This window comes from Schistocerca nitens, chromosome 3 (assembly GCF_023898315.1).
Source record: "Schistocerca nitens isolate TAMUIC-IGC-003100 chromosome 3, iqSchNite1.1, whole genome shotgun sequence".
Classification (NCBI taxonomy): Eukaryota; Metazoa; Arthropoda; class Insecta; order Orthoptera; family Acrididae; genus Schistocerca; species Schistocerca nitens.
Genome location: NC_064616.1, coordinates 412,899,002 through 412,921,326, shown reverse-complemented (window position 1 = coordinate 412,921,326; position 22,325 = coordinate 412,899,002). Strand labels below are relative to the sequence as shown.

The 22,325-nt window shown below is 36.9% G+C and overlaps 1 protein-coding gene across 1 annotated transcript in view; it reads left to right on the top strand.

Annotated features, from left to right (window-relative positions):
* The window catches only part of LOC126249257 (voltage-dependent calcium channel type A subunit alpha-1), a 373,047-nt gene that overhangs the window by 333,143 nt on the left and 17,579 nt on the right, over nt 1–22,325 (top strand). The window contains exons 20-21 of the mRNA XM_049950912.1: nt 1,813–2,073; nt 14,552–14,692. Coding sequence (XP_049806869.1) covers nt 1,813–2,073; nt 14,552–14,692 — 402 coding nt within the window. The remainder of the gene's footprint in view (nt 1–1,812; nt 2,074–14,551; nt 14,693–22,325) is intronic.

The following is a 22,325-nucleotide window of genomic DNA, read 5'->3' as shown; positions in this document are numbered from 1 at the left end:
TTCATATAATATTTTGTCGGTTACTGTAGGTAGAAGAAATTATTCACTGATCACAAGAAAATAATTAGGATGAAACACCACTCCACTTTAAATAATGGAAATATTACAAACTGTTAATAAAATACTTGCAGTTCATTTTTTATGGATTATTTAAACTAACAATCCATACCTGTTTGGAAATAACAATGATGCTCACGGATATAGAAGTGGCATTCAGTATTCTCTACTGAACCTAACTTTGATTCAGAAGGAAGTACCAATATATATAAAAGTAGATTAAAGTAGTTTATTTTTAACAAATCCTTTCATGACTCATACAGATTCCTGAAGGGAAATAAGTAGTCAAAGTTCATGTCTGTAAATGGTAAAAAAGTAGATTTTGACTAAATAGAAATAACTACTGTAGAAATTGCTTATTCCATAACATTGTGTTTATCATAATTATGTTCAATGGAAAAAGGATCACTTGAACAACATTTGAGAGAAGTTAAGACCATGTGATGGACTCATCTCTGGTTGAGCAAGTGCAGCATGCAGTTATATCCTGCTACAACTGTTCACTGTGGCCAACAGCCTTGCCATGTTGGTAACACCAATTTCCAGCCAGCCAGTGAAGTTAAGCAATGTTAGACTCAGTTAGTTCTGAGATAAGTGACCATCCATGGAAAACTGAGTGCCGTTGGTTGATGGACATGCAAGTTGCTGAAGTGGTGTCCAATTGAAAGATCTGTACCATGCCAATGTGCCACATGTCATTATTATTATTATTATTATTATTATCAATATTACTGCAGGATGTATTCCACTAATTATAGAGACATTTCTCAAATAATAATTTGACTAACTAGCAAGAACTCTGAAAGAGAATCATTGCTATTTTTGATCTGTGTAGATATTGTTAAGAAAGCATAATGACCTAGTTAAAATGGTTGCATTTGCTGATGATACAACCATCTGCAAGAATGCAGCAAGTAAGTAGTATTTCATGTAAAGCTCTTTATGTTTAATGGAAAATACAGGATGATATAATGATAATATTATGGAAAGGATCTAGTGCTACTCATCACATAATCAGATGCTGAGATGCAGACAGGCAAAAGAAAAAGAATGATAAACAAGTAAGCTCTCAGCCAAAAAGAGCTTTCATCTGAATTAGATGACACACACACGTCTGTGCAGCTGTCAGAGATGGTGGTCTTTGTGTGTGTGTGTGTGTGTGTGTGTGTGTGTGTGTTTTGTCTAATTCAGACAAAGACCTTTTGGCCAAAAGCTTACTTGTTTAGCCATCTTTCTGTTGTGTCTGTCTGCAACTCAGCATCTCCATTATATGGTAAGTAGCAGTCTATCCTTTTCATAATATTGTTTATGTTTAATGTTTGAAGCATACAGAAGAAGAAGAAGAAAATGAGCAGTAACATACAAACATAGACTTCTGCAGGAGGTGACAGCTTGGTTTATCTTTTTGGAGTATAATTCTCTGTCACACGGTAAAATACAATGAAACTGAAAAAGAACCATCTCTTCTACAAACTTTCAATGGTCTACCTTGTGGAATCATCACTTTAAACAAGACTAATGAATACTGACAAAAAATTTGGCATCCTTTTCTTTTTCACTGTACATTGTGAAACATTATTATACCCAAAAGCTAGATAGGTTGTATCACTTTTCGTGTTCATTGTTCTATGAGCACAAAAGACACTTACTTGTTTTAAATGTTGTGTGCATTATGTTATCTGGAAAATATTAGAAATGCAGTTTTGTGAGGATATTGTCAAGTTTTGTAACAACAGGTTTCTTTTTGTGTTTCAGTGGAAGCAAAGCGGGTCAAAATTTATCTACTATTAAATCTCTTCGTGTGCTGAGAGTCCTGCGTCCTCTAAAAACCATTAAGCGTGTTCCCAAACTTAAGGCTGTGTTTGACTGTGTTGTAAACTCTCTCAAGAATGTCATCAACATTCTCATTGTGTACATATTATTCCAATTCATATTTGCTGTCATTGCAGTGCAGTTGTTTAATGGAAAATTCTTCTTTTGTAATGATGAAAGCAAATTCACCAAAGATGAATGCCAGTGAGTACCTATGTTGCTATAAATATGTAACGTATATTAAAATTTTAAAATAGTGTTTGGCTTTTGTAGACAAATGCTTGGCAATAACAAAAGTCAAAAATAGAGGTTCTCAGGTGTCATACTTCTACCTCTACTTAATGTTTATATGTTCATAAAGTAATTGTCTAACTTATATTTTAAAATTACAAAGCATATTTGAAAAGTACAGAGAATTACTGGGCATTAGTAGTACAGTTGTGTGATTGGGAGATGATTTATAATTTATTTTGGAAAGTTTTACACGAATGTCAGAGACCAGGCTCAGAGAATATTTTGTGTTTTTGAGAATCATCATCAGACTGATCAAAACATGCAACTTTTTAACAATTTTGCCTCTTAAGACTGATGAAGATATGAATAATGCAGACTTTGTGAATGGTTTTAAGACATCACTTACAGACTTCCTGACCTGTGTGGTCAATAAACATGCTTTGTTTTCTAGGAACTCTCTTTCATCACAAATGCATTACAGTATCTTACTTTCCATATGTCCCTGGAAACAGGTGTCAAATACATGAAGAATTACACTGTCTATCATAGCTTAACATTTGTCTACTATAGACTCAAAAGTCTTCCTTGAAAGCCAACGTCATGTAAATAATTCTACTGAATCAAATTTCAATTTGTGGAAAGATACATCAGCTGTGAGTGACTTGATGTTTGACAAGTGAAAGGCCTTATATAGCACAGCAACACCACTTGTTCTACACATTCAAGAATCCTTTCTCCACTCTGGTCCTGACATTTATTGGCCAAAGGAGACCAATACTAAACCACTTTTACTATGGTCTTGTCCAAAGCAAGATTTCAGCATTTCACTTTATGTTGTGCAGTGCTTAGGAACAGTTTATGGAAGCAGTGTCACAGATAAATAGAGCCCAACAGTTAGTTAGACTCATTTCTGACAGCAGGATATCATTAGAATCTTAGGCATCATGTGTATTTGGTGGCATGCACACCTGTCTTCAGTTTGAGTACCATTTTCACGTAGTTTTAGAGTTGTTGGTTTGGTTGTCCAGCCTGAAGTTAGTTTGTCCCATTTCTCCATACCCGTTGCTTGTCAGCTATCCTCTTTCTTTCTGCACAACTGTCATAACTCATAACATCAACAATACATCTTTTGTGCTCATAAATATAAGCCTGTCCCTGTGATTTTTTCCCTCTACCATCCCTTGAGCTACTGTTTTGAGTGATGACATATATCCAGATATGTGTCCACTGAGTCCATCTCTTCATTTCATTATATTCTTTTGTAGGAATTCTTTCTCATTGACTCATTCTACCACATTTACAAGCCTTACTCATAAAGATCCAAATTCAGATTGGAGTCCTCAAAATCATAATCACTATTGCCTTGTATTGACTGATGACTGCTAGAACACATAGTGGTGTGTGGCTCTCATGATGTACATTTAGTTGACATATTTTAAAGTGTCTTATATAATTGATGAAATGCTGTTCATGAAATAGAGAAATGAGGAGTAAAGAACAATGTATGAAAAGGAGGAAGTCCGTTTTCATAAGCATAATGTCTGACTTACTCCTCTGCAACTGTTGCTATCTTTTTCCCAACTATTCAGTTGCCTATTATTTGCTTCCAGCTGTGGAACCTTTAAAAAAACAAAAGTGTTACACTAAAATTGTAGACTGAAGAAGAGACACTTATCTCCCAAAGTTAAATTACACATTAATCATCAAAGTAGAGTAAATGAAATTATATTTACGGGGTCAGTTAACTTAAGACTGAAGTTAATGTGTTCTGTTAAAAAGTGATTACATAGACTACTTACAGTTTTATTTTGTGCATACTTATGAATAGGCCATAAAAAGGCAGCATTTTGTAAGTGAAGTGAAGGCAACATTTGCCCACTGAATTGCTGTAGCCAGTGTTAGAAGCTTGCAAACTGTGTAGTACATACATTCCACTGTGGCTTGATGTTCATTCTTCAGTGGTCAGTAGGCTCCAAGTGTAGATAAAATGTCTAACTGAGTTAGACCGAAAGTAATTTTCACATGTTATTAGTCTTTGCTGATCATTAAATTCTAGTAAGAGTCACAACAAAAAAGTTCTGCAATTCTAATCTGAATGTGTACTCTTTTAGGATTTCATTGACTATCATGTATATGTAAGTACAATGTCCTGATGCTTTCAAGTGACCTGTGTGGCAAAAATGATTGATAAGTTAGAGGCATAACTAACTTGGTGCACTTGAACACAAGCCAATTGAATCTTTGAGAAACTGCAGTTAGTTTTATCTATACATTAGTTACGGTTTTCTATAGACAGTGAGTGTATGTACTGATATTAAGAGAGCAAGGGACATCATGTCATACATGCAGTATTGCTGGAAGTTTCTAAGATGGAAGAGCAGATGCACTTGATTCGGTAAGCACACTTTGAGTTCTATGTGCTTCTGCATTGGACTGTGAATATGCAGAAACATGCAGATTATGTTTTGGATCATCATATTAAACGGCTGCAGGTATCATTCTTCAAACTGACATAACACTGTCAATAAATACCATATACTGGGTGACTGTGTATTCCTTCCATTAATGAAACAAATTAGATAACATGACAAATGAGTTGGTTTGCAGTTATTTACAGCATGCAGCATTATTGTAAGTGTTTTATTACTGTTTCAGCTAATTATCATTCATAGTAGTGCTTGATACATGTCATCTCTTATTAGTGCCTGTCTGCAACATTTTTGAACTGATTGCTACAGTTTGAATAACATTTTTTTTTGTAAAAAGTTAAATTTAATTGGTTCTTTCAGTATGCTGCATATCTGCAATGTTCTTTTGGTTAAAAGCAAGCAGAATGGTTTGGAATTTGTAAAATTTCCTGTTTTCTCCTCTTTCTGCTTGTCCTTCTATTTATTATAGCCAATGTATGTGCAAGTGAAACAACTACTTATATTTCAAAAATTTTGGTCTACACCATTGATTATCACTGATATGTGATACCCATACATTTCTCATTTCTAATGTTTATTCTTAACACATTTAGCAAACAATGTAAAAAACTTTTAATAAAAAAATTAAAATAGTTTATTGAGTGTTCTTCTGGGCTGTTGATCACATTGTCAGTGTATAAAATTGTCTGACATTTCAGTTACTATTGCAAGTGGCCTTCCTCGCAGCTTTGTGCAGGGCTGACTGCTGAGTGAGAGAAACTTCAGATCTTATATAGTAGCGGTTGAAGCTGTTTACATAATTTGATAGGGTACTTGAGAATAGGAGGAGGGGTGTTTGGTATTCTTTATGGTCTTTGTATTGGTGGATAAAGACATGCTTGATTGATGTTTACACTATTTCTTGCCACAGGTGCAAATAGGCGAATTAGAAATGGGTGTTAGCTGTGACATAGCACTGGTTACTTGTTGCCAGGTGTGGGCTGTGGCGTACCTGTGCTCTGTGTACATATGAACACCTCTGTCTCCCACGTGCCTGTTTGAATGGCTTTGTAAACACTGTCCTTCAGTAATGTTGCCACTGCTGGGAGCCAAGATGCCTGAAGCCTATACCCGTTCTCCCTGTTCATGTTGGCAGGTCACTTGGCTATTTCTATCACCTCTCTAATCTCCCTCCCCAGTGTAAATGGCTGTTTTGCCAGTACATGGTTTTCACAGAATATTATCTCTTTATCACACTCATCCTAGTGTTCTGCCACTGTTGACCTCAGAGATATCTTCAGCAGAGATCTCTTCTGTAAAGATAGCAAGATAGCAAGAAATGGTGTAAAGTGAGATGAACAACCAAATCTATCACTGGATCTCATAAATCTATGACACAACAGTCCAAGAAAACAGTTTAGTTGTAGAGGAAAGGTTACACAAGATGGAAACAACTTACAGTACAACTTAGAATACCGCAACAGAAAATCTTTATCTAAAAACCGTAAAATAAAGCTCTACAACACAGTAGTGAAACCACCATGCCTATATTCCAGTAAGTGCTTAGCACTCAATTATAAGGCAGAAAAAGTTTAAGTATTAGATGGAAGAATTAAAAGAAACTTCAGAATTTTGGTAACTAAGAAGCAGCTGTGAAATATAACATAGAACACTATCTTAAACAACAAAGAAGAGAAGTGTGCTTTGAGTAATGGATGACAATAGAATAACCAAAAGGATCTTCCATTAGCTTTGTGAAAAAAAATCAATATGCATATAGATTCAAGAACTCAAGAAGACTTGGGAAGGAAAAATATAAGAAGAAGTAAGGAAAGAGAAACGTTCAGAAGGAAAGTTATAAAATTAGAAGGTTTCCAGGGGAAGGAGGAAAAGACAATAGGCACAAAGTGGTCTGACAAAAGGAAAAAAGAAACATTGTGAAACAATGCAAGAATACTGTATTATAGAGGGAATGAATGAAAGATGAAGAACTGAAATCAGAAATCCCTTAGACAGTCCCAATGCAAAAAAAGAGGAAAAAATGTTTACATTAACGTAAAAATTGGCACACTGAAACAGTCCCAATGAACAAGCATAAATAAATATTGAGGTTTTGGAAAAGAAACTAATATAATGTGATTGTCCTTAAAATTAAAATAATTGTATAAGATACTGATCTTTCGTCATTAATTTCTTTTTCATCTAAACACAAAAAAAGAACCTAGAAAAACTGTAAAATTGTGTCAACAATCAACAAACATTTTTAGATTTTATGAACATATTTAACACTTCTTTTTCATCCTGGATATCTATTTTCAATCAGTCTGTACTTTTCAATGATTGTTTGGACATGCTCTTGACAGACTGACTCATCTACAGAGGGTCCATCCATGGGCAATGGAAATTATTTTCCAATTACAGAACTTTTGAGATAGAAGTACTAAAGAAAATGAAGAGAACCAACCGCACACACTGAAGCTGATTGGTTGATGGTGCATAGAAACATGTTTAATACAGAGACTTAACTAATTTTTGAACTACCACTGTTTCTAGTTCGAGTTCACCACCCTCCCCCCCCCCCCCCCCCCCCCCCCGATCCCCTCTCCCCCCCCCCCTCTCTCTCTCATTTAATTAGTGCTCTATTGCAAAGACTTTAGAAATAACCTCACATGTTAAGCACACACTGTAAAAGAAGCTCTCCTTTCTCAGTCACATAGTACCTAAGTTAGGATTGGAGAGCACTATCAATGAGGCAGATTTTGTTACAAACATCAGAGATGCACCCAGCATGTTACTGTATAGGAGACTGATTCTTGCAAATACCTTAGGAAATGGACAACCCTCAAAATCAGTGAATAATAGGTGTGCCAAACTGGATAGAGTTTACTATCTTTGTAACAACATTTATGAATGTAAATTGCTTTTCAGATACCTTGAACTCCGACACTACACCATAATGAGACCTTAAGTACTGTATGCTTCAGATATCTGAACATAATCAGAATAGAACACATCAAGAAACTTCAACTAAAGCATAGAGAGATTCTGAGGATATCATGAACTCCATAATGGAAAATGATGTATATAGAATCAGACACAACAAGGAACTCTGCCTATATCTAGAGTAATGAGAAGAGGATACAGTCGTGTAGTCAGGATGGAATTTTCTAATGCTCAGAAATTAGAAGGAGTGATCTGTTTTACTTGGTAAAAGCTCTCTAAAACCAGAGTCGCATAAATATTTCTTTATTTAGAACCAACTGGTTCAACAGCCTTTGCTGTCATCTTCAGGTCTTCAAAAATTTATGTAATAAAATGTGTTCATTTTGAGTTGGACCTCATGCGAAGTTGCCTTGTAGATAAAATTCAGCACATAATATAAAGGTATGTCATGAATAAAACATTTAAAAACAAGAAGCACCTTGTGCATATAGCCATGTTCATAGATATAGCACTCACAGATGATTGTTACATTGTGAAAACTGCAGTAGACAATAAAACGGACAGTAGCACATCTGTTAATGTTAGCTGGACATGTTCTAACCATTGAAGGTCCACCTTAGATGGTGTATAAGATATGAACTGGAGGCTCAAATCAAGGCTCTTTGTATCTGGAGGGAAAGTGAACAAGAGTAGTTAGGATAGCTCTTTTGCAACTATAAACTAACCATAATGACATTTGTGACTGAGATCAATACAGATTATGTATCAGAGATTCTCCCCAGTCACTAACAGCAATGAAACTGTGTCTGGAAAATGGAATGTACTGGGCTCAGGAATGGAAAACACCCACAGTGCCAGGATGAGAGCATGTTGGGATGAGAGAAAGTGTGACAGAGTTAAGAACTTCAGGGTCCAGTGTATGCCAAATGGAATGTAATACTTAAATAAAATTTACTTTTTCTCAACCAATATACATTATTCAACTACTGAAAGCTTTTATGAAAGTCATCTAAACATTCACACACAAACTAGACAACTTTAGGGCATTCTTTGGGTTTACACATTGTTTGTTTGTTTGGTTTTTCACCAGCTGTTGCTCTCTTTCCTTTATTCTGGTGCTTGTACCATCCTATAATTCTTTCATTTTTATTCACTCACATTATAGTGGTGAGGAACAGTGCAACTAGCACAGCAGGCAGATATGTCATGTGTGGCTAACATGTTTCTTATTATTGTAAGATAGAAGTTGCAAGGATGAGTCTTATCACACAGGGCATCTTTCCAGAAGAAAAAATAAGCATCACTGAAACACATCTGTGATACATGCAGAAATAACCTTTTGTATAAATGTAGAATTTTAGCAAGCTGAAATCTGGGATTGACAATCAGTGTCAGACATTAATGTGTTGTAATCCATTATACTAATATGTTTTTCCATTTAACTCCCCCTTTTATTTGTAAAAGTACATTTGTAAATTCAGTAACAAAACACAAAACATAACTTTTGTTACCCTATTTTCCCACATGAGTGCCATTATGAAAGATAGATTTATTTTCTGTTTGCTTTATCTATGCATTCATTACTTCTTTGGGGCATGCCTTCTGTCTACTCTCAGAGTTTCTGTACTTTATGTTTATTTTTTGGTAACCTAGCAGCTAACTCCAGATTGTCGTAGTAATTATTGAGGTAAGCAGCAAAAATCAGCATTGAGTGTTTCGTCTGTTAAATACTGAAATCCTGTGTAGTGTACTTAATTCTGCTAATTCCGCTTCTTACAACTTCATACAGCTTAGATTTGAGTGTGAAACCCTCAGATTGAGTGAACATGTACAACTATGTTCCATATTCACAATATTCATTTTTGATGTACTGCTTGAACTGCTGACATCCATGCCAAGCCATCACTAACTCGTCTGATAGCAGTTTTCAGCCTGGATATTAGATCTTTGCCATTTGGAAGTTGTAGTTAACTATAGACCTAATTTTTGCTGTGTTATTGTTAGGTTTTCTGTTTTCAGTGGTAAACATAGAAAATATCAAAATAATTGGAAACCAGTCTACATATACACTTCTTAAATTTATTTATGTCAAAGAAAGGGTTCTGTAGTAATTTGTTATTTCCCTTTCATAAAATGTAACCTGTCGGACATTTGTGGATGAAGAAAATGCCGCACTCATTTGCTCAACACAAAGAAAATCACCAACTACTTTCATTGAAGAAAGTCTAATGATTTTTCCCTCTCTTGGAACACTACCAGCTGCAGCCAATTTGTTTAAAGGAAACTGTTTCATTGTACATGTGTTACCCAACCATCTATGATTGAAATGCAAATGTTGTTGAAGTCTGTTTGAGAATACTACACCTCCTTGATACTCTCCACAGTGCCTTCTTCCTAGTCTGATCTCGAAAATGAGCAATAATCTTCAAAGTTGGGAAAACAGAGTATTTGTTTTAGTATTAGGTTACTGTTTCCTAAAACGTGTCTTGTCATGTAACACCTACACCTACATTTATACTCCGCAAGCCACCCAACGGTGTGTGGTGGAGGGCACTTTACATGCCACTGTCATTACCTCCATTTCCTGTTCCAGTCAGTATCGTTCGCGGGAAGAACGACTGCTGGAAAGCCTCTGTGCACGCTCGAATCTCTCTAATTTTACATTTGTGATCTCCTCGGGAGGTATAAGTAGGGGGAAGCCAATATTTGATACCTCATCCAGAAACGCACCCCTCGAAACCTGGACAGCAAGCTACACCACGATGTGGAGTACCTCTCTTGCAGAGTCTGCCACTTGAGTTTGCTAAACATCTCCTGTAACACTATCATGCTTACCAAATAACCCTGTGACGAAGTGCGCCACTCTTCTTTGGATCTTCTCTATCTCCTCTGTCAACCCGACCTGGTACGGATCCCACACTGATGAGCAATACTCAAGTATAGGTCAAATGAGTGTTTTGTAAGCCACCTCCTTTGTTGATGGACTACATTTTCTATGGACTATCCCAATGAATCTCAACCTGGCACCCACCTTACCAACAATTAATTTTATATGATCATTTCACTTCAAATCGTTCCGTACGCATACTCCCAGATATTTTACAGAAGTAACTGCTACCAGTTGTTTGTTCCGCTATCATATAATCATACAATAAAGGATCCTTCTTTCTATGTATTCGTAATATATTACATTTGTCTATGTTAGGGGTCAGTTGCCACTCAGTGCACCAAGTGCCTATCCGCTGCAGATCTTCCTGCATTTTGCTGCAATTTTCTAATGATGCAACTTCTCTGTATACTACAGCATCATCCACGAAAATCTGCATGGAACTTCTGACACTATCTACTACGTCATTTATATATATTGTGAAAAGAAATGGTTCCACAACACTCCCCTGTGGCACGCCAGAGGTTACTTTAATGTCTGTAGACGTCTCTCCATTGATAACAACATGCTGTGTTCTGTTTGCTAAAAACTCTTCAATCCAGCCACACAGCTGGTCTGATATTCTGTAGGCTCTTACTTTGTTTATCAGGCGAAAGTGCGGAACCGCATCGAACGCCCTCCGGAAGTCAAGGAAAATAGCATCTACCTGGGAGCCTGTATCTAATATTTTCTGGATCTCATGAACAAATAAAGCGAGTTGGGTCTCACATGATCGCTGTTTCCGGAATCCATGTTGATTCCTCCAGAGTAGATTCTGGGTTTCCAGAAATGACATGATACGCGAGCAAAAAACATGTTCTAAAATTCTTCAACAGATCGATGTTAGAGATACAGGCCTATAGTTTTGTACATCTGCTCGATGACCCTCATTGAAAACTGGAACTACCTGTGCTCTTTTCCAATCATTTGGAACCTTCCGTTCCTCTAGAGACTTGCGGTACACGGCTGTTAGAAGGGCGGCAAGTTCTTTCGCGTACTCTGTGTAGAATCGAATTGGTATCCATTCAGGTCCAGTGGACTTTCCTCTGTTGAGTGATTTCAGTTGCTTTTCTATTCCTTAGACACTTATTTCAATGTCAGCCATTTTTTCGTTCATGCAGTGACTTAGAGAAGGAACTGCAGTGCGGTCGGTCTTCCTCTGTGAAACAGCTTTGGAAAAAGGTGTTTAGTATTTCAGCTTTACGCGTGTCATCCTCTGTTTCAATGCCATTATCACCCCAGAGTGTCTGGATATGCTGTTTCAATCCACTTACTGATTTAACGTAAGACCAGAACTTCCTAGGATTTTCTGTCAAGTCGGTACATAGAATTTTACTTTCGAATTCACTGAACGCTTCACGCATAGCCCTCCTTACGCTAACTTTGACATCGTTGAGCTTCTGTTTGTCTGAGAGGTTTTGGCTCCATTTAAACTTGCAGTGAAGTTCTGTTTGCTTTCGAAGTAGTTTCCTAACTTTGTTGTTGAACCACAGTGGGTTTTTCCCGTCCCTCACAGTTTTACTCGGCACGTACCTGTCTAAAACGCATTTTACGATTGCCTTGAACATTTTCCATAAACACTCAACATTGTCAGTGTCGGAACAGAAATTTTCGTTTTGATCTGTTAGGTAGTCTGAAATCTGCCTTCTGTTACTCTTGCTAAACAGATAAAAGTTCCTCCCTTTTTTTATATTCCTATTTACTTCCGTATTCAGGGATGCTGCAAAGGCCTTACGATCACTGATTCCCTTTTCTGCACTTACAGAGTCGAAAAGTTCGGGTCTGTTTGTTATCAGTAGGTCCAAGATGTTATCTCCACGAGTCGGTTCTCTGTTTAATTGCTCGAGGTAATTTTCGGATAGTGCACTCAGTATAATGTCACTCGATGCTCTGTCCCTACCACCCGTCCTAAACATCGAATTGTCCCAGTCTATATCTGTTAGACTTAATATTCATGAAAAATACCATATAGTCAACTTCTACTCTCAGTTAATATTGGCTTCAAAGAAGTGAATTTGAAAAACAACTGAATTTGTGTACATGGCAATGGAACATGGTGGTGCTACACTCACTGCAGTAATTCACAGTCAACATGTTAAGTTCTGTAAGGCATAGCTCCCCTTTCTTCCAGGTAGTGGCTCCCATGTAACATTTTACACTGATGAGCCAAAACATTACTACCACCTGCTTAATAGCTTGTTTGTCCATATTTGGAATGAAATACATCACTGATTCTGCATATCAGGGATCTGAGAGTTTGTTGGTAGGTTTGTGGAGGTATCTGCCATTAGATGTTTATGCATAGTTCATGTAATTAGTGTAAGTAATGGGCTGCTGATTTCTATACATGGTGATGGCACCCGACAGTGACCCATGTAGGTTTCATAGGATTTACGTCAGACGAATTTGGTCAGTGAGACATCTATGTGAGTTCACTGTAATGTCCTCAAACCACTGTAGCGTGGTTCGGGCTCTGATACATGGACAGTTATTGTATTGAAAGATGACATTGGCTTTGGGGAAGACATCAAGCATGAAGGGCTGCAGGTGGTTCACAGCTGTCAGCGTGTCTTCAATTACTACCACAGGTCCCATGCAAGTGCAGGAGAATGTGTCCTATAGCATAATACTGCTCCCACCAGCCTACGTCTATCGCACGCTACACGTTTGCAGCTGCTGTTCACCTCAATGGCAGCATTTGTGGAGATGATCATTGAACTAGTGTAGCAAAAATGTGATTCACCTGAAGAGCTGATACATTTCCATTCATCAATGCTCAAATTCCAATGATCCCACACCCACTGCAATTGTAATTGATGATGTTGTTGGGTCAACATGTGAACACTTAGGAGTGGTCTGCTGCGAAGCTCCGTGTTCAACAATGTACAATGAACAGTATGCTCCGAAATACTTGAGCATGCACCAGCATTTTGCTCTTTTGACAGAGAAGTCACATGTATCCTACTTTACAGAGCAGATTAGCCTCTGAACCCCGTGTTCTGTGAAGAGTCGTGACCATCCAACCATTTAGCACCTAGTGGTAGTTTTGCTGTCCTTGTATCTCTTTCAATAGATGCTCACGACTGTAGCACATGAACATTTAAGCAGCTGTGCCATTTTCCAGATACTCATTGACAGGCTCTGCGTAATAATAATCCACCTTTTCTCAAAGTCGCTTATCTCAATGAATTTCCCCATTAGCAGCAAATATCTTCGCTAGGGTAATCCCCTGTCTGTGTCTGCTCTGCTTACATACTTTTGTTACCTTGTCATCTGCTTGCAATGCCACCAGGTGATATCCAGTGTTGTGGTTGACAGTGGTCATAATGTTTTGGCTTATCTATGTGTGTTTTGCCGTATAGCATTATTTTCTGTCTTCATTGGTGCTAGTAGCAGCAGAAGTACTGAAAGTAGTTTTGTTAATTGCTTTGTCTCTTATGCCCATATTTAGTTTTTAATAATTTTTTATTGCCTGTCTTACCTTTCAGAGCACTATGTTCGCCTAAGGTTTTAATGGCTGCGTACTGCAGCCTTTACTCTAGTTATAAAACATCTACTGAAAAAAAAAAAGTTGTTTGATGGTGAATTTGACAGCTCCTCATGTAGAGGAGATGTTGAATCATAGACAGACACAACAAAAAGGCTGTGATATATGTTGAGCTTCTGGCCAAAAGGCCTTTTTCTAAAGTAACCAACACACATGCATTCATGCAAGCACAACTCACACCTCACACACACATACATTGGTATTGCTCACAGCCCGGCCTCAGTAGCATAAGACAGTGGTGATGTGTGTGTGTGTGTGTGTGTGTGTGTGTGTGTGTGTGTGTGTGTTGTCTACTTTTAAAAAAGGCTAGATGTGTATGATAGTCCTTTCGTTGTGTCTGTCAAAATAACTATTTGACACACCCACATCGAAAATTCCTTATTATCAGCCACACAGTAGTAGCTGTGCTTATGCATATCCCAAGAGGCATATGTGCCTTCTTCAACACTAAATTCTTGTCAGTGTACACAGTGAAAAAGCCAAAACACTTCATCTTCATGTTAATTATTGTTCATTAAATCACACCTTGTGGCTGCCCTTAAATACGCTGTGTTTTTCATAAGTTAAGTAACAAATTACTTTTAATCACATTTGAACAAAAATAATTTATTTCTTAATTTTCAGGGGCCAATTTTTTATTTTTAATGGTGATAATGTACCTGAACCAAGAAATAGGGAATGGAAAACTCAGGCCTTTCATTATGACAACGTAATGGTTGCAATGTTAACATTGTTTGCTGTGCAAACGGGTGAAGGTTGGCCACAGTAAGTAAAATTTCAGTTTACCTAATATAAAGAAAAACTATTAGTTACTACATTGAAAAAATAATGTAAATGTGTTAACAAACAGGAAATAGGAGTCTGTTAACTTTAGGCTGAGAATTGTAGGGTTTCTCTTAGTGGGTCAGGTGTGCGCTACACATCAGAGGCAACATCTAGGTAGTTGACTGTGTGTGGGGTGACTTTCAATCCAGTCCAGTTAATGATAGCTGTAGGAAATCCATAAGTATCGGGGTAAGACCCATAAAAATGCCCCCCCCCCCCCCCCTTGCACAGGTGAGAATATTAAAATCATAGTGGTTAACTGCCAAAGCATTCACAAGAAAGGGTAACGGCTATAAGGTCTCCTAAAAAGCACTGAAGCCCACATAATACTAGACACAGAATGCTAGTTAAAACCTGAATTTCACAGTAGTGATATTTGTGGGGGGAAATTTAAGTGCATACCAAAAGGATAGGAAAATGGAAGTGGTGTGTTTGTTGCAGTGAACAGAAACTCAAATCCACTGGGACAGTAACTAAAGCTGCTTGTGAGATTGTTTGAGCAAGACTCAGTATCAAGTGTGGGCATAAAATTATAATAGAATCCTGCTGTCGGCCACCAGGCTCACTTCCTGATGTAACCAAAATCTTTAGAGAAAACCTCAGTTTTCTTGTATCTATGTTCCCTAATTGTAATGTGATCATTACATTAACTTTAAAAACATTAACCATATAACCACAAAGTTGGATAATTGCAGTTTTGTAAGTGGTGGGTGTGACAAGACATAATGTGAAACATTACAGTTTTGTAAGTGGTGGGTGTGACAAGACATCCTGTGAAACATTACAAAATGCCTTCTCTTAATACTACCTAGAACAGGTAGTTCAGAAATGTGTTAAATCTAATGGTAACAGACAAACCTGATGACCTCTTTGGGGATGTTCACATCTAAACTGGTATCAGTGACCATCAGTTAGTTATAACAACAATGAATACATATGTACAAAGGGCAACTAAAACAAGTAGAAAGATTTATATGTTCAGCAAACTAGTCAAATAAGCAGTAGTGTCATAGCTCAATGAGGAACTTTTTGAAACGTTTAGCTCAGTTGGGAACATGTAGAAGAATGATGGCTCAAGTTTAAAAGAATAGTTGACCATGCACTGGATACTGGATACTGTACCCAGTGGAACAGTTCATGATGGGAAAGATCCTCCATGGCATACAATTGCTGTAAAGAAACATCTATAGAAACAGAGACCACTGCATAATAGGTGCACAACAAAGCATAAGGATATAGATAGAGAGATGCTGAAGAATGAAACAGATTTGGCAGTGAAGAGAGCAATGCTGAAGCTTTCAGTGACCGTAGCAAAATACTGTCAGAAAATCTTTCACAAAACCCAAAGAAGTTCTGGTCATATGTTGTTAGTAGCACCAAACCTAGTCTCCAGTGACTCATGGACAAGACAAGAACTGAAATTGAGAGTGGCAGAGCAAAAGCAGAAATGCTTAACTCTGTTTCCAAATGTTCCTGTACAAAGGAAAACCAAGGAGTATTGCCCCAATTTAATCTTTGTACCATTGAAAATGTGAGTGAAATGGGCATTGGTATCAGTGATGTTGAGAAACAGCTGAAATCAGTAAAACTGGACAAAGCCCTAGGGCCCAGTGGAATCCCTATCAGATTCTATACCCAATTTGTGGCTGAGTTAGTCCCTCTGTTCACTATAATCTGTCATAGATCCCTCAAGCAAAAAACCATGCCCAGTAGTTGGAATAAAGAACTACAAGAAGGGTAGCACAAGAGGCCCATAAAACTGCTGGCCAACATCCTTTGCCAATGAGCATGGATTTCAAAAACATCGTTTGAAAACCAACTAGCACTTTCTTACATGACGTCCTGAAAGCCGTGGCTCGAAGCAGTCAGGTAAATGTAGTATTTCTTAATTTATAAAAAACATATGCCTCAATACTACATCTACACTTCTTACCAAAACTATGATTGTATCAGGTATCAGGCAAAATTTATGACTGGATTGAGGATTTCTTGGTAGGGAGGATGCAGCATGTTATCTTGGATGAAAAGTCATTGACAGATGTTGAAGTAACTTAGGGTTCACCCCAGGAAAGTGTGTTGGGTCCTTTACTGTTTGTATTGAGCAAGCCTTGTGGACAATATTAATATAATGTAATTGGATATTAATATTAATTAATGTTAATTAAAATTGATAGTGACCTCAGACATTTTGCAGATGATACAGTTATCTACAACAAAGTACAATCTGAACGAAGGTGCACAAATATTCAGTCAAACTTTGATAATATTTCAAAGTGGTGCAAAGATTGGCAACTTGCTTTAAATGTTCAGAAATGTCGAACTGTGCACTTCAAAAAAAAAAAAAAAAAAAAAAAAAAAAAAAAAAAAAAAAAAAAAAAAAAAAAACATAGTATCCTGTTAATGTAATATCAATGAGTCACAGTTGGATTTGACCAACTAATACAAATATCGGGGTGTAACTCTTCATAGGGATATGAAGTGGAATGATCATATAAATACAGTCATGCATAAAGCAGCTGGTAGACTTTAGTTTATTTGTATAAAAATGGGGAAATGCAATCAACCTACACAAGAGATTGCTTACAAATCACTCGTGCAACACATCCTAGAATTTTGCTGAAATGTGTGGAAACCATGCCACACGGGACTAACAGGGGATATTGAATGTATTCAGAGAAGAACAGCACAAATAGTCACAGGTGTGTATGGCTTGTGGGATAGTGCCATAGACATGTTGAAAGAATTGAACTGGCAGACTCTTAAAGGTAGGTGGAAACCACCCTGAGAAAGTCAACTAACAAATTTTCAGGAACTGGCTTTAAATGATGATTCTAGGAATATACTACAACCTCTTACATATCACTCATATAGGGATCATGAGAACAAGATCTTATTAATTACAGCATACACTGTGATATAGATAAACATTCATTCTTCCCATGCTCCATGTGTCAATGGAATGGGACAAAAACTTTAGTAACTGGTACAATGGGAAGTGCCCTCTGTCATGCACGTCACAGTGGTTAGTAGAGTATGGACATAAATATAAAAGTAAAACAACACATGATTGTTCATTTCAGCTAAATATTATTGTATGGGAGTTCTGTGATGTCAGTTATTTGGTAAACTTTGTTCTTTGCTCAAAGTCAAGTTTGATTTGATCTTTCATCATCAGACATTCTTTTTGCAAATGTTTACTTGCCATTTAACTATTGTACTTGAACTGAAGGCCTCTTGCTATTTCTCCTCATACCTTTTACTTATGATATAAGGTATTGTGTCATAATACAAATTTCCTCCTTCTTCGCAGCTTACATAAAGATCTGTTTGTAATTTCCATTCATTAGACCCATGTGTTCAAATCTTTCAGCATAGTAAAAGGCTCATTGGGAAAGCTTATGCAACTTGGGCCTCATAGTGGCACAAACAAACTATTCAGTTTTAACATAAGATCACCCACATAACTGATGAAAAACCACTATGAACTGTATTAACCATTTGTGATTACAGCCACTACCACTTCTCGAAGCAGCATTTGTCATTGAAAATTCCCATGTTTCATTGTAGATGAAGTTACTGATGGTACTTAATGGCGGCCCAGTCTATAACATGAGAACTTGCTGTGCACTGAACGTGATGGTACATGAATGTATTCTCTCTTCAAAACTAACGCATTGTGTTCTACACTAGCACTGTCAAAGATATCTTGAATCTTGTACCTAGTGATGTAATGTAAAGGTTAAGACACCATACTTATGTTTAAGAAAGTGGGTCTCATATATCTCTCCTGTTGTCCAAATTTCAGTTATCTGTGGTTTTTGTAAATCATTCCGATCAGTGATTTAGTAGGAGCCATAAACAATAAAGGCAATATCTAGCCCCATGAAAACCTAGCTGAGCTAGTCATCCATCTCTGGTGATCTCTATGTTGCCAAAATATTTCACTGTAACTTACAATGTGATCATGTTTGCATTCAATTTTCTCATACCTTGAGAAGAAATAAGAGCAAAAGTTAGGAAACATGCTGGAATTCATGTTATAGTAAGTGAATATTTGTTCTACTTATACTGATTTTCCATCAGTCATCATTCTTGTTGTTGGTACAGTTGTCAAGTTGGAGCATCCTATTTGAAATACCGGTTAGAGGATTTTTACAGGTTCGGAGTCATTCAATATGCAGTCCATAAATGAATTTGTCACAGGACTTTAAATTAGTTCTTTCATATATTTTATTCATTCTTTTTTTATCTTCTGTATCATTCTAACATAATTTACACATAGTACTTTTAGAACACACCATACAACACGAAGTCTAACTTATAACTAACACTGCCAAAAAGCTTTCCTCCAAAGAGCATATACCAATTTACTTCCAAGTCATTGAGAGTCTTTCCAACTAATAACTTTTCTTTATAAAATTTTGATTTAAATTCGCAATATTAGCATAATCTGTTTATGTTGAGATTTAGATTTCCTTTAATCCTATTAGTTTTACGATTTTGTGTATTATTAACAGTTGTGTCTTGTCATTATACCAACATTGTAACACAAACAAAAAGATTTCGGCTATGTCACATATTTTTAGTTTATCATTTAAAAATATTCAGTAATCAGTAATATTAGTCACACATGTATTATAATAAAGAAAATTTCTAAAAGAACAAAGTATGTAATGAAAGAAACCTTATATTAAATGTTCTTGAACTAACATCATTAAGATGTAGGCACAATTAAAAAGGGATTTTATATTGATATATATGGGTAATTAAAATAAATGACTTGGTAGTCATAAGTAATAACACAAACTGACCCAATAAATTGTACATGTAATATTAGTGTATAGTGTTGCTTAATAAATGGCATAACATGTTGTTTACTAAAACATGAGCGTGAGGCATTACCGACTTTAATTAAACTTTCCTTTGAAGAAATGTGACCATCAGTATTCCAAAAACACATCTGCTACCTATCTGATAGACAGTCATGGCATAGGAATACTCTCACTGACGTATTCATGAAAAACTGGTTGTACTTTAGTAATGTAACTATAACCATATGAAGGACAGAGTTTACATATATTCACAAATTCTGTTAGTTGTGGCTTGAATTTCTTACTTTTTAATGTTTGTTTGGTTGGGACGTGGTTTGATAATACAGACACAACACATAAGTACTGGACAGCTTTATTCACAACTTTCTTCATTGGGTATCACACAGAACTATAACAATTGCTTTGAAAATATGCATGTAGTAACTATAGATAGACACCCAAGATATTACTTAACAGTAAAATTTGAATCTCAACATGACTCCTCAGTTCTTACTGACAGTTACAAATTAAGAATTGAGTCTTAAGTACATGGTGTTGGCTGATATTCCAGTTTAGCAGATACCCTTGTAGACCCTGACGTATGTGTGGTATTTTTTATGAATGTGTTTCATCTTTGATTGAAAAATTTGGTTAGGTGCTAACTTTCTAATTGTTGTTGAACAGGGTGATGTCTGGCAATGGCTGCGGTTAAATGTTTGTATCACCATTAAAATCACCTCCCAAGGAATTCATGTTGATGCCTCCTCTTTGGCGACGATCTGGTTCATCTTTATAGAAGTCCACAATAAGTTTATTTGGACTTTAAACTGTCCTGATGAAGGAACTTCATATCTCTTGACATGTGAACAGTGTGATGTCTTGGTACCCATGTACAATATCCTTTCAAACAGTCAGAATAGACTCCAAAAATTCCTTCTTTGCCTTTAGGATCAAACTTCCCTTTTTTTTTGTGATTTATCCAGGCTGACAACTTTTTTTTGACCAAATGTACAAAGACGAGGTAGGTTAGGCTTTCTTTTCATCCAATTCTCATATGGAGTTCCATCAGATAGTCCTTTAGTTAAGCAAAAATTTCGGGTGTAGTTAGCTGTGTTTGTGGCTGTGGCCTAAAATGGTGGTGGCAGTCCTGATGCGAGCAGCACACAATGAGCCTTTTTGACCAATGAACAGTCAGCCCCCAGTAGCTGAGTGGTCAGTGCAACAGAATGTCAATCCTAAGGGCCCAGGTTCGATTCCCGGCTGGTTCAGAGATTTTCTCCGCTCACGGACTGGGTGTTGTGTTTTTCTAATCATCATCATTTCATCCCCATCAACGCGCAAGTCACCGAAGTGGCATCAAATTGAAAGACTTGCAGCCAGTCAGTGGTCTACCCGACGGGAGGCCCTAGTCATACGACATTTACATTTTACCAATGAATGTTTTTTTTTTCATTTGGCAACATCATTCTACTACAGTGTGTATGGAGTTGTTAGACATTGCTGTATTCCTGCCATTTTGAGGATGGAGTCCATTCTTTCATTGCAGTGCTCCTTACCATTGTGCGACTAAAGGGATTTAATTTTATGTTCAGTCTGATTTTCTACTAGCCTTTTGAACTGAACAAATTTATCAACAGGTTCTCTTTCTGTTGAAGGATATAGACTTTGGTTATCTATAAAGGTCACAGAAATTTTCAAACTGCCTTGTGATGTTTCTTTCATTGGCCCACCGACATCACAATTAGCATTTTGTATTAATTGCATGAGTTTTCTCAGTTGTTGCTGTGTCGTTATTGTCCACAACCATTACTGCTAAAAAAGGATTAATTGGCATGTACAGTGTTTTTCAGTGGTATGGAGATGCTGCCACTGGTGGTGGTTGTGATGTGTATGTCACATTTAGCTGTTACTTTCATAGCACTGTTGTCTGCAAGCATTAAATTCTCTTTTGTTTCTGTTACATGTGTGAACACTTTCAGATTGTTGCACATATATGAACTGCAACCAGTATCTATGCACCAATAAATGTTTGAGTCACAAAACTTTGGCACAGGCTCATTCATAGAGAAACAGCAGTGAGCTTCATCAACAGTTGTTTGCAGCTTACACACTTAGCTGCTTCTTGAAAAAGCAGTCATCTTCTTTCTATGTCTTCTTGTTACAGCAATTGCATTTGTATGATGATTTTTCCATTTTTGTTTTTGTTTTGATATTTTATGATTTTTCACTGTGACTCACAGCACATTTGGCGTGTTCATGAAACATTTACCCAGTTTAACAAATATTATGGCATTGTCTTCTGAATCCTTGCGTTGTGTTCTTCGAAGATTTTTACTTTTAGTATCTCAACATATGGTAGGATGTCACTACCACAGCTAAAAGTATTGTTACTATCCGGAAGACTGTAGAGCATCATTATTGACAATAGACCACTGTTTATGTCAGTATCCATTGCTTGTAACTTATCCACACCATCGAAGAATTCAGTAAGATATCATGTCACATCATCAATAGGATGCATTTTGTGAAGCGTATGGAATTTGAGCAGTGTTACTTTGTGAGCAGCTCCTTTGGATGCATAGATTGATTAGTTTCAGCCATACCTGATGTGATGTAGCGCAGTTCTTTACTTGCTTCAACTCAGTAGGTTTAATGGATAAAATCAAGTCAGCCTTTGCTTTTCTGTCTGCCACTTGCCATGGTTCATATGCAACTTCTGTAGTAGTGAGCACTTCACCTTCACCAGTCAGCTGTCCTTAGGT